Source organism: Camponotus floridanus, unplaced genomic scaffold, assembly GCF_003227725.1.
Source record: "Camponotus floridanus strain SB8 unplaced genomic scaffold, Cflo_v7.5 scaffold28, whole genome shotgun sequence".
NCBI lineage: Eukaryota > Metazoa > Arthropoda > Insecta > Hymenoptera > Formicidae > Camponotus > Camponotus floridanus.
The window spans coordinates 1,140,862-1,157,752 of NW_020229414.1; the positions used below are offsets into that span (position 1 = coordinate 1,140,862).

Consider the following 16,891-nt stretch of genomic DNA (forward strand, 5'->3'; position numbering starts at 1 on the left):
TTTTTTACACATTCTTATTATATTATACGTGTCCTTGAAGCGACCACTGATGTCGAGAATAATATCTTGTTATTCAATGTAAGACTGACAAAGAAAGAGAAGACTGACAATGAGACATAGAAATTATCTCTCTCTCGATCTTAAACTACCAATTTCCGGTTTTATCTCCGCGAAGAGAATGCTCGGCTCGTGCAGTTGCTTCTGAAAAACTTGATCGCAGCGAACGATTAAAATTCATTCTCACAAGCTACTTTTTAATTAGCAAGCTTAGATGACGAGAGATAAAAATAGAGAATATCATTGCTGAACACGCTTTCGGTTACTCGTTTAATTCGCAAGTTTTAATTGGGTACAATATTTCGAGCGACAGAAAAAACACGAATCAATCAAGCTTAATCGCTGTCCGATCGACAAACTATCGTGTGAATCGTTACAAAAAAATTGCTCCATTAAATAGGCCTTTACTTTCGCGCGACCAGCGGGAATATTCCGTTTGTTTACGTCAACTGTAGCCTTCGCGCGCGGACCGATTGGAAAGAGGGAGACAGAGAGAGGGAGAAAGAGTTGCGAGAAAAGCGGGAACGAGGGGCGAGGGAAGGCTCGGGGACGAAGAATGGGAGGGGGAGAAAAGGAAGGGGGGGAGAGACGGCGACGCGAGATCGCCCGAGCGACTGTCAGCTGCGCTCGGCGCACTTTCACTCGGGCGATTAAAGCGTATCGCGCGCGCGATTTCGGCGGCGTTGAATCGTAACAGATTTCGCGCGATCGACCGACAGCACCAGGAATCTGCGGCGGGTCTGCCGCGAGCCGGTCGCGAGAGTCGATAACGATAACGAGGCGTGTAAATCTCGCGACGAATCCGAGAGAGCGATCGCGCGCGACGTCGTGTCTTCTGCTGAGGTAGCGACGCTCGGGAGGAGGGGGAAGGGGGGGATTGACAGGCGGCCATGTTTGGTAGCGGTGGCTGCACGTGTTGACGCGGCCAGTTGCAGCCCCGCGGCCAGATGGTGCGTGAGTTTACACGTGCGTGAATCCCGGGAGCCAGTAGCGTCGAGATCTGAGAAACTATAATTCTGCCCGCAGGTAAAGGAGGACAGCGAGGGCGGATAAGCCGGAGGTATTCTCGAACGAGTCGACGAAGCAACGCCGTCGTCGCGACGCCACATCTGGTTAACGTAAGACGCCGAGAGAGAGAGAGAGAGAGGAGGGGAACAATCCTGTGGTGTTCGCGCACGCGTGTTGGCGCAGTCGATCAGTCAACCGGTGGCTAATATCATTTGGTCGCTTGAACTTCGGACGGAATCGTGATCGAGTTATCGTGCTCGAGTGTACGTCCTTCACGGTGAGTTTGTTTACAGCGTGATACACTTCGTGCTGGCCATGGGAAGCGTGCCTTGTGTAGTGAAATTTGACGGTAAATCACCATTTCGACGATCGTTTTCTCTCCGTTAACGTTTGTTGATCGGCGCCGAGTGAAATCGAAATTGGATGTTTCGCCGAATATTATTTGCCTGCGCGAGTCGTCAGTTTGACGTGATGACAAATTACGCTTATTAAAGGACAGTGAGGCGTAATCGATCAGCTGTAACTCGCGAAAAAAGTGTGTTCGACACCGTTGAACTATCGAGGAAAAGAAGCGAAGACATGGAGGACGAGGGTTTATGAAAGAATCGAAGGAAACACCATCGTGAGATTGTTCGTACGGCGATATTGATAAGACGAGAAGGCAGAATTCCATACGAAGAGGAAGAGAAAGAGGAAGGATAAGACGTGCGACGGACGCTATCTTGATAAATATCCTTGTGTTCTCCGAAGCTCGTACACTTGGAAATTAATTCCATTTTCAATGTCGAGGGACGCGATAATTCTTCCTTCGTAAATAAGTCGCGATATGTACGGTACTTTATTCTGTCGTCGTTCCCATCGTAACCGTTGTAGTAGCTGCTGTCATCGTCGCCGGAAGGACGATGCATCGCGCGCGTAACAACCGCCGAGATAAACCGTCATCGCGACTACCGGCAGTGTATTATCGGTGGTGAATGGAGAGCTAAAGCAGTGGATCAGATCACACGAACAACTGATGTAGTGATGCAGTGCCGTAGTGTTAGTGACCAGTGCCACGTGCCCGTTGTTTGGATTACTTGAAGATGCCTTCGTCCGGCGGCGGATATTATGACGACAGGAATCCTTTGCTCAAGGGCACCTTATCGAGGTGAGTGTAATTTCCATGAGATCATTTAGCATTTTAAGCTCGGCAAAATGGCACCGTTCTAGACTTCAGTCAAATCCACAAAACATTTTGGTATTGTCAAGAGTAGAATAGAAAAATTTTGGATTTTTTAAAATGAAGCTAATTATTTACTTATTATTGCAAAATAAAAATTAAATCACAAATTAAAAACTTTGATACATATATATTTTTTTAAATATTTTTAAACATAATAAAATTTATGCGCGAAATTAGTTGTGTATTTTAAAATAAATTTTGTAATATTTGAATGTTCGATAATATTAGATAGTAATTAATATGATGCAATATTGATGATACAGAATAATGAATAATTATAAACAGTAATGTTAATATAGAGTTCTATTGTTTTCCTTCTTTTCTCATTTTTTCTACATCTTAATATTACTAGATTGATATGTGGTACCATTACCGTGCTTAAAATGTTAATCAATAATATCTATTATCGATTATATAATTTCATGCTTATTGATATGTTTATCCAAAAGATATCGTCAGTTCGTTTTTGCACATTTAAAGCGGAAAGATATATCTTTTGCTTAAAATGTGAGGAGTGATATTGAAGGTAGAGAGAGATGGAGAGAGAAAGCCGCTTCTTGCGACCGCAAAGTGAAAAGCATAGTTCTCACTATAGATATACCAGCTAAGAGTTAACATACTCTGGTCAGCATTCTCACCACACATTTAGTGCTAAATGTGCGGCTATCTAATGCATCGCTCTTGTTTACACGAAGTGTGTACAGTGCTTGCCTCGTTAAAATCTAGAACCGGGTGACCATTTAACGCTAAACGAGAATGCACCGCGAAATATCACTCCTCATGTTTGCGAAGACAAACGATCATTGAAATTTCAATATTTTAAACAGTCACATTTGTCTTTGTCAATATCACGCCAGTGCATAAATTATGATTACACAATCCGCGATAGATCTTGACAATCTTATCAATCAAGGCCAATCATAATTATCAATAATAGGGTCAAATCGCGTATGACAATTATAATTAACGATTAGTCATATTTCATGGCTTTACAAATAATTTGGCATCAGAAGTATTTCTTTTTTACATTGTTATATTTTCTGAGAGATTGCGATTGTATAGTCCACGATATCGATAGATTGATGACAATCTTATCAATCAAGATCAAGGATAATTATCAATGATAAGATCAAATCACACATGCAAGTTATAATAATAATACGAGTAGTCGTATCCTATCACCTCATTTTATATTACAAATAGCTTGCGTCAAAAGAATTTTTTTTTATATTTGATATATTTTTTTTAGAGATAATGTACTTCGGAGTTATATCGCTATTAAAATTACAATAAATTTAAATAATACAAACACAAAGCGAACCACAATTTCTAACGTTTGGTTCTAACGTTTGTTGCTTATATCTCATTTCGACACGTCCGCTTAATATTTCGGAGCACATTTCGATTCGTAAAAACGACGACCTTGATAGGTGGAATGCATGACATCGCGTTGGTACATTCGCAACCGTTGTCCTTGGCGCGGCCCTGTTAAATGCAAAATAGCCTACGAAGGGCAGTGTGTGTGTGTGTGTGTATGTGTCGATGTCGATATCCGATTTGCGTCTGGTTTACGCACGCATCTCTCGCACGTGTGCGACTTATGTACACAGCCTCACAGGTATCGGTCGAACATGCACGCGACTTTAATTTATCTCTTAAATGTCACTCTTAATTGAAGGAAAAACGTGGACATTGCAGAGACTTACAATGCAATCTTTGTTCTGAAAAAAAATTTTGAAAAATAAGATTAATTCACCCTCTAACATTAAAAATTAATTAATTTCAAAAAACATTATAAAATGATTGAAACACTTGAGAAAAAATTTAAAGATTAAACGAGATAATAAGAAATGAAATTAGAGGTGAAAAGAGAAAGATTAGTTCTCTCTGAAATACATTTGCGTGAATACGCATAAATCTAATGTCTTGTATGAGTAGTATAAAATATTTCGTGACTCAATGAATCGTCTCGTAAAACGCGTGATGAATGCGATCTCGTCGGTGCTGTTAGGATCACATATAAATACGCACATTTCGCACGTCAGCTACGTCGTTGTTAACGACGTGATATTCGCGGCGACGTGCACGCAGTATCAGCTTAGCACTTGGAACAATACTCACGTAACGTCGTCACGACTGTCCTCGAATTTCGCAAAATAACATGGAGACTTATACACGCGCTGACTTATATTCAATGTAAACGTAATTAACGATCGCACAGCTGGCGGAATAATAATTTAACCGTTTGCACACCTTCTTGCTCGAAATATTCCGAGTCATAATAGTTGAAGTATCGCCATGGTTGGCTCATTTTCAACCATAGCTAGCATATATTTTTTGTTGATCATAGATGTGCGGTTGGCATCCGTTGTAATCGATTCGAAAGAAGAAAACCGAGCAGACAAGCTTTTTAATATTAATATTAAAACGGTCTCTCTAGCTAATTTTATAACAGACTAATTTAATAATAATAAAATACACATTGATTTTATTGCTAAATTATTAATCAATAATGAAAAGAGTATTATTACATACAATAAATGCGTGCAATTTCTTTAATTATTCTTGAATAATTTAATTAAATGATAATATTAATGTATTATTTGTGAAACTCTTGCCGTATTAGATACCTTTCGCGTGGAATTAAATATAAATATATAACTTTTGGTCAACCATGGAAGGTTGCTTTCCCGATGTTAGATAAGCTGAAGCAGAGGCACGCTGATAATTCCATGTCTACGTTGAATCCTCAAATCGTCGCGGCGGAACGAAGAGAAAGTTGGCACGAACAAATCTCCGGACAATGACAATAATAACTCAATAACGAGGCGAGTTTGCGAACGAGTTTTATTCCCGATTCCGTCGAAAGAACCGTTTCGAGTCTGTGGACGCGTCTGCCAATAATCACAGGCGTGGAATTCCTTTCACCACCATGCGATCGTTTCGCTTCGAAGGAAATTTCTTTGACTCGATTCTCTCGCTCGAATTCTATGGATCAATTTTTTTATAATGCATGAGACCGTCAATTTGTTGAATTATAGGTTATTACAAAATTATCGTGATCTCATATAATATGCACAATGCAAATGTATTATTAACGATACAAAATTATCGTGATCTCGTATAATCTGCATAATGCAAATTTTCAAAAGTTTACTTAATTATTTACAATTCATCATCCCGTAATTTTTTTAAAATTATATTTTGCATTTAATTTTTAATATTTAATTAATCATTTTAATTAATCATTTTATTCGATTATTTTGTAAATTGTTTCAATATAAATTTTTCGGCATTTAAATGTTTGCATTTAATTTTTTAAATTTAATTAATCATTTTATTCGATTATTTTGTAAATTATTTCAATATAAATTTTTCTGAATTTAAATTTTAAATAAATAATACATTTTTTTGCAATTTGTCAAGTGTTAAAAAACTAAATATTTTCGCAATTATATTTGAAGTTAGGATTCTAATTAGAAATTGAGATTATCTAACTCTATCTATAGTTAGGCATCCTCTCGAGGAAAGTTTTACTTGATGGCCGTCCCGAAACCTTTTTGAATCTTTCTGATTGGTCCCAAGTCGACTATTTTCCTCGGGAAAGAAATTTTCCTCGGTATCGGAATCCAACTTAAGATTAGAAAGGACAAGATTGTGTTACTTGCTCGTTTACATTTTTTTACAAGCCAACAGTTTGTGACCAAGATGTGACGATTATTAATACACTGAAGGAAAAATTATTTTAAATCAAGTAAATTTGTTTTTTTGAAACTTTTGCTTTGAATGAAAAGGAATCATTTATTTCAATTAAACAAAGGCATTTCATTTTAATTAAATATGCATATTATATCGAGTACATTATTTTTTATTTACATTTTTTAAATACTATTTTCACAAAATACAGACTGTAATTCATTAAATTAAATATATTGTTTTTTTTAAACTAAAAAATTCAAAATTTTTCCAAGTAAAAAATGAATTTTAATAAGTATTTTATAAAATTAAAATATAAAAATAGTTAGTTAAAAATTATATTATCTTAAGTATATACATTTTTTAATATATGTAAATAAATATTTAATAGACGTTTTGAATACAAGTAAATATGTGATTAGCACCCACCGAATAAATAGCTTTTTCGAAATAAATAAAATTTTTTTATTTCAAGATAGTTTTTCTCTCAGTGTATTAATTTGTGGAAAGAGAAAATTTGCTAATGTATTACATATTTAATATACAGTGTCACTTTAATCAATTTCCAACATACGCCAAAATATCGTAGGATAGTTGCGAGACATTGTTGAATTGAATACGCTGCTCCTTGATAAATTCATCCCGCGTACTTCGCAAGATTAAGTCCGTCGACTTGACCGATTCTTTGCGAATGACATTTTTTTATGCGCGCAATCCCGTAATGGCGGTCAATGAAATTAAATCCTCGTCGGTCGCGCCAAGTGCATTCTCTCACTCGGCTAACGAGCTTTCGCGCTCGTGTTTGTTCAGACGGTTATGCATGTGCAATATGCCGAGCGTGCGCGACACTAGATAGAGAGAGAGAGGGCGAGCGCGACGAATGAGACGAGAGAGAGAGAGAGAGAGAGAGAGAGAGAGAGAGAGAGAATGTGTGTGTGCGTGTGTATGTGTGTTCCGGCGCCACCCTTCTATTCTCATTATCGTGCACGGTCGTAGGGCGCCAAGAGGACGGGAACCCTTGCGGCACTTTCTCTATTTACTACCTCCGGACTCTCTCTCGCGCAATGGCCGTATACATTAATATCGATTCGCACATTCGCGGCAAATTGCGAGGATATAAGGTAATTGAACGAAATTAAAGGGTGGATAATCGTACGGTGATGTTTTGAGGAAATTACGCTCCACGGCTCCCTGTCTCGACGCACACGCGCGTAAATCACACGGTTCCCTCGCCGCGTATGATACATTGCTTTTCTTCATTCGATGAAATTAAGAGACGTGTAATTTGAGCGAGCTTTTTATGCACTTCTCCCTCGAGACGTTCACGATAGTCTAAGATTATACCCACGAAGGAATACAAGTATGCTTTTTCAGCTGCGCTCTTTCCTCAAATCGTGCGCAGAGTTTATGGTTTGCGAGAAACACGTTGCGTTTTTCTTTTCCTTTCTTTCTAAGACATTTACGTATGTGTGACATATTATTCGGAAAAACTCAAAATTAAATAAAATAAATATTTCTTTTTTTTTTTTAATTTAAACTCTTTCAACTTTGCAGCTTTATAAGAATCTAAATAAAATGGATTATTTTATTTTTTACTTGGAACATTTGTGCGCTTGAAATATATGTTTTTCTCGTAGAACTCTGTACGATAAATTCATCTCTGGATTAAAAATATATATAGAAAACAGTTGTGCTATTTTTGACTTTGCGCGTGTAATACCATGCGTGAGACAAGCGTGAAACACGAAAAAGGGGGAAAATGGAGGAAAAGGACCGTTCGCGCAGGAGAACGATGGGAGGAGACGATGGCGCCGTGTTTCTTTTCTCATTATCGTAGCCGCAGGGTTCCGACATTCTGCAGCGTTAGTACGTTGACCTATTTTCCGCCCTCTAATCTCTCCCGTATCTCCGCACCGTCGATTATGTGACAGTTTTAGTTGAATCTCACGATGCTCGATTTTAAAAATTTTCCTGCTATAAGTAAAACATGTCATTAAAGAACACTATATTTTTTTCTCGGTATTATAGAGGAATGTTGATTACCCTTTTTTCCAAAATTTGAAATAACGACAATAATACAATTCTTTGCAAAAAATGAATAATTAAAGTTTACTTTAATACAAATTTTTTATTTGTATTGAATCGATTATGTTGAAGAGATATCCTACTATATAAAAAATATGATAACAATAATGTTATTGTATTATTTTTAATTTTAAACGTGATAATTTAGAATTATGACAGCGCAATAATTTTCGCACGAATCTAAAATATTATACGCGATATATCCCGCGTGCAAAATGCAGCTTAAAAGTTATTACGGGGAAATGCGTTTTGATTTCATTTTATTATCGCGTGATGCCAGGGCGAGTTCACCGCTCTCGCGAGTCCGTTTTGACATTTTCGCCGGCTATCAGTGGGTGGCGGCGACCGAGCGGCAAAAGTGATCGAGTTGGCCTCGACACGAACGCACATGGGCGCGACATGAGAAAAGGAAATTTTTTCTTGCCACGAGTGACTTAGGTCAGGTTAGGAGTTCGAATGGAAACGAGCTTATCGAGCGCACGCATCGTCACGCTTCGAGCGTAGCTTCGAAACTTTAACCCCCGAGCGAGCGGCTACGCTTAAAGTTATTTCATCCATGACGGTTATATCAGATATTGCCCCATAATTTTGTCTATCTTCGCGTCTAATTTAGAACAATATTTATCAAGCCAATGCACCGTGGAATAGTAGCGTCTTACGAGCATATTTTAAATACCTCGGGAAAATATATTTCTTCAATGATGATTTCAGATTCTGTTTTCGTCCTCGTTTTTAAATTGACAATATCAATAAAATGTATACATTGTATCTGTGCGGATATTTCTATTTGAATATAAAAATGTTTCGTTTTTTAATTTTTTTTTACTTGTTCTTTAATACAACCAATTAATCGAGAGACAATCTTTGTTTAAAATTGAGGATAACCAAATGCGCGACCTCGACTGATAAATATGTACGAGCGGGAAGGAAAAGAAAAACTCGTGTGTATAATCTTATCTGGAGTTGGCAGTAACAAGGTGTGCGTTGATTTGTCGTAAATTGCTTCGAGAAAATACATGTATACATTTGGTTTGTTAGTGTATTGGTCGGAGGTAATTGGATTGATTAAGAATTTTTTTAAATACGTTAATTATTTCCAAGTTGTTCAAGTGGTTAATTAAATTTCTACTACGATCGGATGCGAATAAAAAATTATTTGATTCTCCATCGGTGAAACTAAATTGAAAGTATGGTTTGACCACGAATTCAGGCATCTTGACCCGAAGAATTTTTTCGAACGATAATCAACGTTCCTGTGTAAACCGTAAAAAAGGTATTCTTCCGTAAAAAAGGTATAATTTCGTATAATAATGAACGTAATTTCTGTCTGCTATTATTTGTTATTTTTACTCCAATCCTAATAACAAGTTTCCCACTCCGATTCTGATAATAAGAGTTTCTTGGGAATAAACGATATTTAGTTAACATTTTAATTTTCTTTTTACGAATGAAAACAAAATATATTTTTTTATGTTATAAAAATATTTTGTGGAAAATTAACTTTTACATGCGAAAAGAAAAATCTGTATAATGCTTTGAGATATTTACATATTAAAAAATCGCTATTCGGTTTTAATCGGTTTTCAATTTCCATTTATGTAATTTCTATGCAATACTAAACACGGAAGGAAATAACGTCGTCCAGTCTATCTTCTCGTTGAATTGACAATGATTGAATAAAGCCAGGTATTCGTGCGTCATCGATAATTTGTAGTTGAAGAGAAAGGTCGTGAAGCGCTTTCGCCAGCTATTTGCCGATTCCTTTAAAGCACTCTGGAGAAATAAGAATATAGTAATATTCTTTCAGAAAAGAATTTACGATAACCCCAAGTCGAAACGTCATAGGTCACACAACCTTAAACTCGTGACAATTGATCATATGTAACACAATAATCTAAAATCACTAAAAAACTGTTAAGTTTTTTTTTTAAATTTACATATGTTTATTACTAATGTGATGATTATTGCATTGTATAAATTAAGTTAAATAAATTTTCTTAGCAAGAGGAATTGAAAAAAGTATTTTTTTTTAAATAAAGAAGGAAGAGAAACAAGTTTTCAGTATTGATTGTATGAATAAACATTTTTTATTATGAATTTTAATGAAATATTTGCTTTAGGCTTGTACTATCCTTACAAGCATAATTTTTGTTAAGATATTAACATTAATAATTGCGTTTCAAGTGTACAATATTATAATATTTATATATATAATTATCGTACGTGTATAAAATATTTATATTAATTTATATACATATAATACAAAAGTACAGTTTATCATTTTTATTACCGAATATTATAATGTTTTTTGGTAATGAGGTTTGGAATATGTAAAAATCACTTTTTCATTATCTAGAACAAGCAATAATTATTTACAGCATTTGCAGTTTCGCACCTCGCAAAACTTATTAATACGACGTGTGATTAATTTTGCAAAGCTGATGAGGGACAACAGTTTACGGGAATACTTTATCGTGTAATTGAATATTATAGATAGTAGAATATATAATCCACGAACGGAGCGCAAGTGCACGACTGTCTCGCGGACAGTTTACGAACAATAACTCGAACGTTTGTGACGAAGCATTAACTGCATAACAAATAAGCGCAATGTATTGATTACGGGCGTGTTATTTCACGAATTACGCGAATTCCCAGCGAAAATTGTTGCAAATAATAGTCCCTTACGTAGCAATGAGAGATCCTAACCGAGACTGACAGTCTCTCTTATTCTTGCTATTTCAGTCTTACTTGCTATTAACCGCACGCGATTGATTTCTTCATAGATGGTATTGTAATTATGCAGATGGTATAGCTGATTGATTGATCTTTCTACAGACAGAGTCGAAGAAACTGTCTGCAAAACACCCCGCGAGAAATGTACACTGATAATTATTATACAAGTTGCATCTGTTTGAGCAGATTCTCGCCATTTGCATGATTTCTGTAGAATCTCCCGCGAATATTCTTTTGTTTATTAGTTTTTAAATTAATGTAGAATTTGATTTTTTAAATTACGTTTCTTAAAATTTGTAAAATTGAATACAACATAAGTGTTATTCCCAATGCAAATGCAAATAGATGAAAATTCATAATGTTCTAATTTATCGCTTATTGCTCATTGCGAGATAAGACGCTCGTTAAAAATTAAATGAAGATCGCGATATTCGAAAGTTATTAATGTGTTTTCTTAATGTCCGAAGAAATGCATTTGTTTATGCCTTAAGTTCACGATAGCTCCGTAAGATAAGTAGCATGAACGCAAAGCCTGCTATTACGGATCATTGCATTTATATCAAATATAACTTTATATCAACTGTAAAATACGTATTTACTTCAACTGTGAAATATGTAGTTAGAAATGTCTGTAGAGCTTATATTGCTTTAAATCTATGACGGTTGAAAGTAGAATCCGCGAAATGTAAATCCATTCACCTCCGCTAAAATTAGCGGCGATTAGGAAGTCGAACGTGCCCGTGGCACTCGTTTACATTTTTATAAGAAACACAATCGAATTCTCGATGAAGAGACTTGCGTAAGTTTCAAAATTTCCTTCACGTTTCTATAATCGAGGATTATCGCGCTCGAGACGTAATACACATAAAAGGCATCGTTTTATTCCTATCGGACACATTCTAACGATCTAAGACTTGTGCCACGAGAAGTCGCCGTGCAAGTCCAACACTTTCACCGGTGGATTTCTAATGCCGACTCGGTCGTCTTTGGTTGCGTTCACAATTGACAACAGGGAATCCTTTGATAACGACACATAATATAAATTCCAGAGCATAATTTGCGTAACATAATGTGCGTTTTGCAAGCATTCTAGTGCACTAATAATCAGTAAACGTATCACATATTCCTCAAAATGCTAATAAACCGACTTGTTTTTTTGTTAAAGCTACAGTGCACGCTGGTTAAATGAAAATATTCCAATTTGATAAGCAGCAACAAGTTTTTTAGTCCTCTTTTAAATATATCCATTGTTAACAAGAAGAAAACATGTGTACGTTTTATGCATTTTGTTCTATTTATAAGAAAACTTTTATCAGTAAAATTACAGTATTTAATTCAATAGATGGAAAAATATAAAGATAGATACAAATAAATTGGAATAAATGTTGCTTTATAGGTTTTTGTAAAGTGATCATTTTTTAAATAATGTTATTTGCTTTTATATCGAGAAATAAATTTTCAAGTCGTTAATAAAGTTTTTTGGAATGTCTCGATAATTTCTGTTTATACGAATTGTAATTTGATGTACCAAATTTTTTTTTAGATTAAAAAATTGAAAACAGCTTGAGAATTTACTTTAGTAAGAGTAAACACACACAAAATTATCTAATTAGATAAGAATTATAAAATCATATAACGAAACTTAATTTATATTTAATAATATTATTTATATTTAATAATATTTTTGCATTATTGTTTTTCTTTGCACACATGTAGCGTAATGATAAATTATACTGTAAAATTATTTGTGCACAAGCATATTTTTAAAAATGAACACGTTACATGAAAATAAATCAGAATAAGCCTATATATATTTCATGAAAGGTGTTATTTAGATAGTTACGTAATAATTATATAACCATAAAAATTATATATTTTTCGTTTGAAAGGTTATTTTACATAAAATTGTAGAGTGGGCGAAAATAATGTAAAAAGTTGTTTTTCGAATCATTTTATAAAATTACATAAAATATACATATACAGTATTTAAAATACAGATAGATGATAAAAAAATGATGAATTTTATGACATACATTTTATACATATTTATATTAATGCATGATTAAAATCAGAAATAACATGTTTTTTTCTTGTTATGCGTCAAAGATAAGTTGCTATAAAAAAAATACAATTTTTATGCAAATTTTCTGAAAGATTGTAAAACGAAGCAACAGAGATTCATTTATGAGATAATTATAAAAAGCCTCATAAGTGCAAAATAATATCATTTATATTATGCATTGACGTAATAATGCTTTTAACATGTGTACAACATGTCCCAGATGTTTTGAATAACTTATCCTGACATTTCTCTCTCTCTTTTTTTTTCTACGTGCGTTCTTGAATATAAGTTTGAAGCAGATTTATCACATCGGAAGTTTGCGATATATCTGGGTTATCTTGGTCTACATTGTTCGCGTATGCTTTTGCTGTTTACTCGAAAACGGATTTACGCATAATGTAAGATCGTTTGACAATCGCTCCGCTACCTCGTACGCACCACTAAATGTAAATCAGCTGATATTATCAGCTAGTAATGTCAACTGCGTGCGATCGTGCCACGCGGTTGCCTCTATTCATAACTACGTTTTCACAGATTATATTACACGGCGTTCGCAATAAAGTTTGGATATAATATCCAGCGTTGATAATCGCTGTCGATAAACATGTCCAATGAGATCATTAATAGTTTCGAGAGAAAATCTACTTTGCCGTTTAATTCTGATTCACTGCATGAAATTTATTCGACATAAATTATCGTTTCATTTATTTGTCGTTTAATGATTAACATTATAAAATGAGCACCATTATGTTTAATATTTAATAAAGCGTAAATTTGCATTTAATAATTCATTATTTATTTCGCATTTAATAATACATTATTAGCGCTAATATGACGATATTAGATATATTAGTTTCTTTCATTTGCGTCAGATTCAGTTGCGATCGTCATCATTTTACGTAGATATTTCAGGATTTAATGAGAATTCAAACGGAGGACGATCGCGTTCAAACGTCGACGGTGGTGAAAGTTACGATCGGTTCGTCGTCCGAGTACTTGCGTGGCCCCGTTCGTCGTTCTCTTATAAGCACGCTCGTATACAGTGTGAGCGTTTCCTAACATGAGACAATAGCATGGCAGGGATCGGAGCAGGCACCGTGTCGGAAAGAACACACGATAGGTGGTAAAGAGCAAGAGGAGACAAAAGGGTGAAAATGCCGGTTTAGTCTCGCACCTTGATAGATGTTTATACTTAAGCCTCTTTTAGAAATCCCGACAAAATTTTACAGAATATTTTAAAACTGAATATATTTCCTTAACCAAATTTTAATCAAATATCATTCTCAGTTTTTACAACACTTGATTTATAATTTGAACGATGAAAAAAACGACCTCTAAATTATAACAGAAATTAATATTCTATTAAAATAATGTCAGATAAGAGATAATGAATCTGTTAAATCCCAAATACACTTTACCGAGTAAATTTATATGCATGTAATTGCACGAATGAAACTTTTGATAAGCGCAGATGAGATAACAAATGAAAGCTTTGCAATCCAATCGACTCACCGTTTGCTCGGCGATGCGATAAAGAAAGTGAACATTGTCGGGATCGGCAACAAGGAGAAATTTTTCTCTTCGTGGTGTTCCGATTGAATGAGCGCGATCTAACTTTCGGTAAAGTTGATAAATTGCCAGACACGGGGAACTTTTAAAAGGCAAATGGCCATACTTCGCGGCCAAGTTATCGATGAGATTAGTCGCTCAAGAAGCAATATGAGAAGTCGATGACGGGTGGAAGCTTCTCGCTGAAAGTAGGTTTCTCTGGGAAAGGGACCAGTCTTCTCTCGCCTAATACAGCGCTTCACTGACGGTATTTCTCAGAAACATGAATGGTAAGACTGTCGGCCGTACGATTTTCTGCGCCATGATAAAGAAGAAAATTACCTCGTGGAGATTATATACACACATCCTCTTGATAACTTTCCTCGCTCTTGCAACGTTGATTGATGACATTTTGAAACGTCAAAATATTTTCTCGCGACAATTTTTATCTGCGCAGTTTATTGGAAATATTAATATTAATTTTAATATCGCAATACAATAATTTTCTGCGAGGAATTTGATTTTAATGATTTCTTACCGAAAAATTGATGAAAATTGCAATGTAAGAAAGTATATTTATATCTCAAAATTTCTTCATCAAAAATTAATCTTAAAATTGATTAAGAAACGATTAGATATGCGCGTATATTCTGATGATTAAAATTAATGGAAGCTCTTTATAAAATTATTAAAATAATGTTCCTCTGTCGTATAAAGGCGAAACGAATATTTCTTGAATTTTATTTATTTATTTTATTGAAATTTTCTTTGAACAATAATCAAAATATTTAGGATTTAAAATACTGTAACTTAAGTTACGAGATATGCCGACTCGTATCGTTTTAAGAAAGATATTCAGCCTGGAACGAGGTTGTTTGATCTACCGTGTCAGGGTGTTATACGATACATATGCGTAGAAATGTGCCGCTGGTCGAGCACATTTTTAGAATCTTTCTCTGCAGGAGTGCGTCACTTCACAAACTGCTTCTTCCTTTTACCGTCCTCCATTCCATCCTGAGGGTTGCATTCAACGCGTAACCCGTTTGCAACTTCCGCCATCGAGCTGTCGGTTAACCCCACCTGCTTCGAGCCGAGTGTCCAATTACCTTGAGAGAGAAACTCGTCGGTTAATCCGTATGTATCGTTTTTCTAAACCTCTCTATTCTCCTTTTCTTAATTCTTCAGAAACTTTCATTCGGTAGAGTTTCCTTCCGATCGATCGTCATTCAATAATTAGGTTTAGTTTTCGTCCAAAGTTTGCTTTTGCATGAAATAAAAAATATATTAAGTTCTAAATAACTTTTTAGTAATTTAATTTCAGTAAACAATATATTTGGGAAAATATATCTTTTTTTTTCCAAAGAAAGATAATTATTATTGACAACTTTTATTTTAAAAAATAAATAATATACAGTAATTTCTTTGGCAAACGATGTAACAGAATTAATACAAGAAAGCAATTTATTAAAGGCGGTACATGCAAATTTTATATTACAAATTTATCTTGCAAATCGAGCAGTGACGAATACAAACATTTTTCTGAATAATATCGTATCTTTATGCTTGATAAGAGTCTCTTATCGGCTCAAGTAAAAGAAACCATGACGATTCAGGTAGAGCTAGAAACGGGAAAATCTCAAGGTCTTTCGAGGAAAATAAAGGATCCGTTATATTTGACTGGACTTTATTCCCTTCGACAAAAATCACCCAACATTCGAATTCCATGTGATGCGATGGTCGTAAAAGAAAGTGTGGTATGGTGTGGTACAATGTGTCTTCGAGGTCGTCGTCGGCGTGGTCGTCGACCGCGTAGATCATTATTATTTAAGCGTTACTGTTACCAAGGCGAAAAGAGGTGAGCGACCGAGTTGAACAAATCACACGGAATGCATCGCCAATGGCAAACGTGTCGGCATTGTTGTTGTCGCCTTGCCTTGCATTCGAGGTCGTTATTTCGAGGCTGAGTCCGCGAGAGGACCTGTTGACTCATTATGAATTTAAGTATTGTGTGAGTTATAAACAAAAAATATATAAATATATAAATTACTGGCTTGTAAGATTCAGAATTATTGGTTCGTAAAGACGAGGATTATGTCTGTATAATTGAGTCTCACAGAAATCTTTAAAGAAAAAAATCTTTGATCCCGCCAAAATTACATTTCCAATAATAATCTTCTTTCTATTATTGTTTCAGTCTTTTTTTGAATCTAACATTCTCCCTTTTATTAGAAAAAAATTAGGATTTATCACACAATTAGGTACTGATTAATTGTTAATTAGTTGTTCTAATCTCAATTTCTTTTCGACATTAGCAGGAGATTAATATTGTATTTGAGGAGGATGCTATTACGACTTGATATCTTTGAATTTTATATTAATTTTCTATCAATATGTAGAACATAATAAATTGGGACTAGAATAATTAATTGTCAATAAATTAATTCCTAACTATGCCATAAATCTAAATTTGTATGTGT

At 34.9% G+C, this 16,891-nt stretch overlaps 1 protein-coding gene across 4 annotated transcripts in view; it reads left to right on the forward strand.

Moving 5' to 3' along the window:
- Positions 1-16,891, forward strand: part of LOC105257711 (AF4/FMR2 family member 4) — a 201,692-nt gene that overhangs the window by 8,939 nt on the left and 175,862 nt on the right. For 2 of the 4 annotated variants that reach the window (XM_025409695.1, XM_025409697.1), the window contains exon 2: positions 1,084-2,212. In XM_025409695.1, coding sequence (XP_025265480.1) covers positions 2,148-2,212 — 65 coding nt within the window. In that variant the 5' untranslated portion in view covers positions 1,084-2,147. Of the gene's footprint in view, positions 1-824; positions 2,213-16,891 lie in introns of those variants that run through there. The other 2 variants (XM_025409698.1, XM_025409696.1) reach the window with 2 other exon arrangements.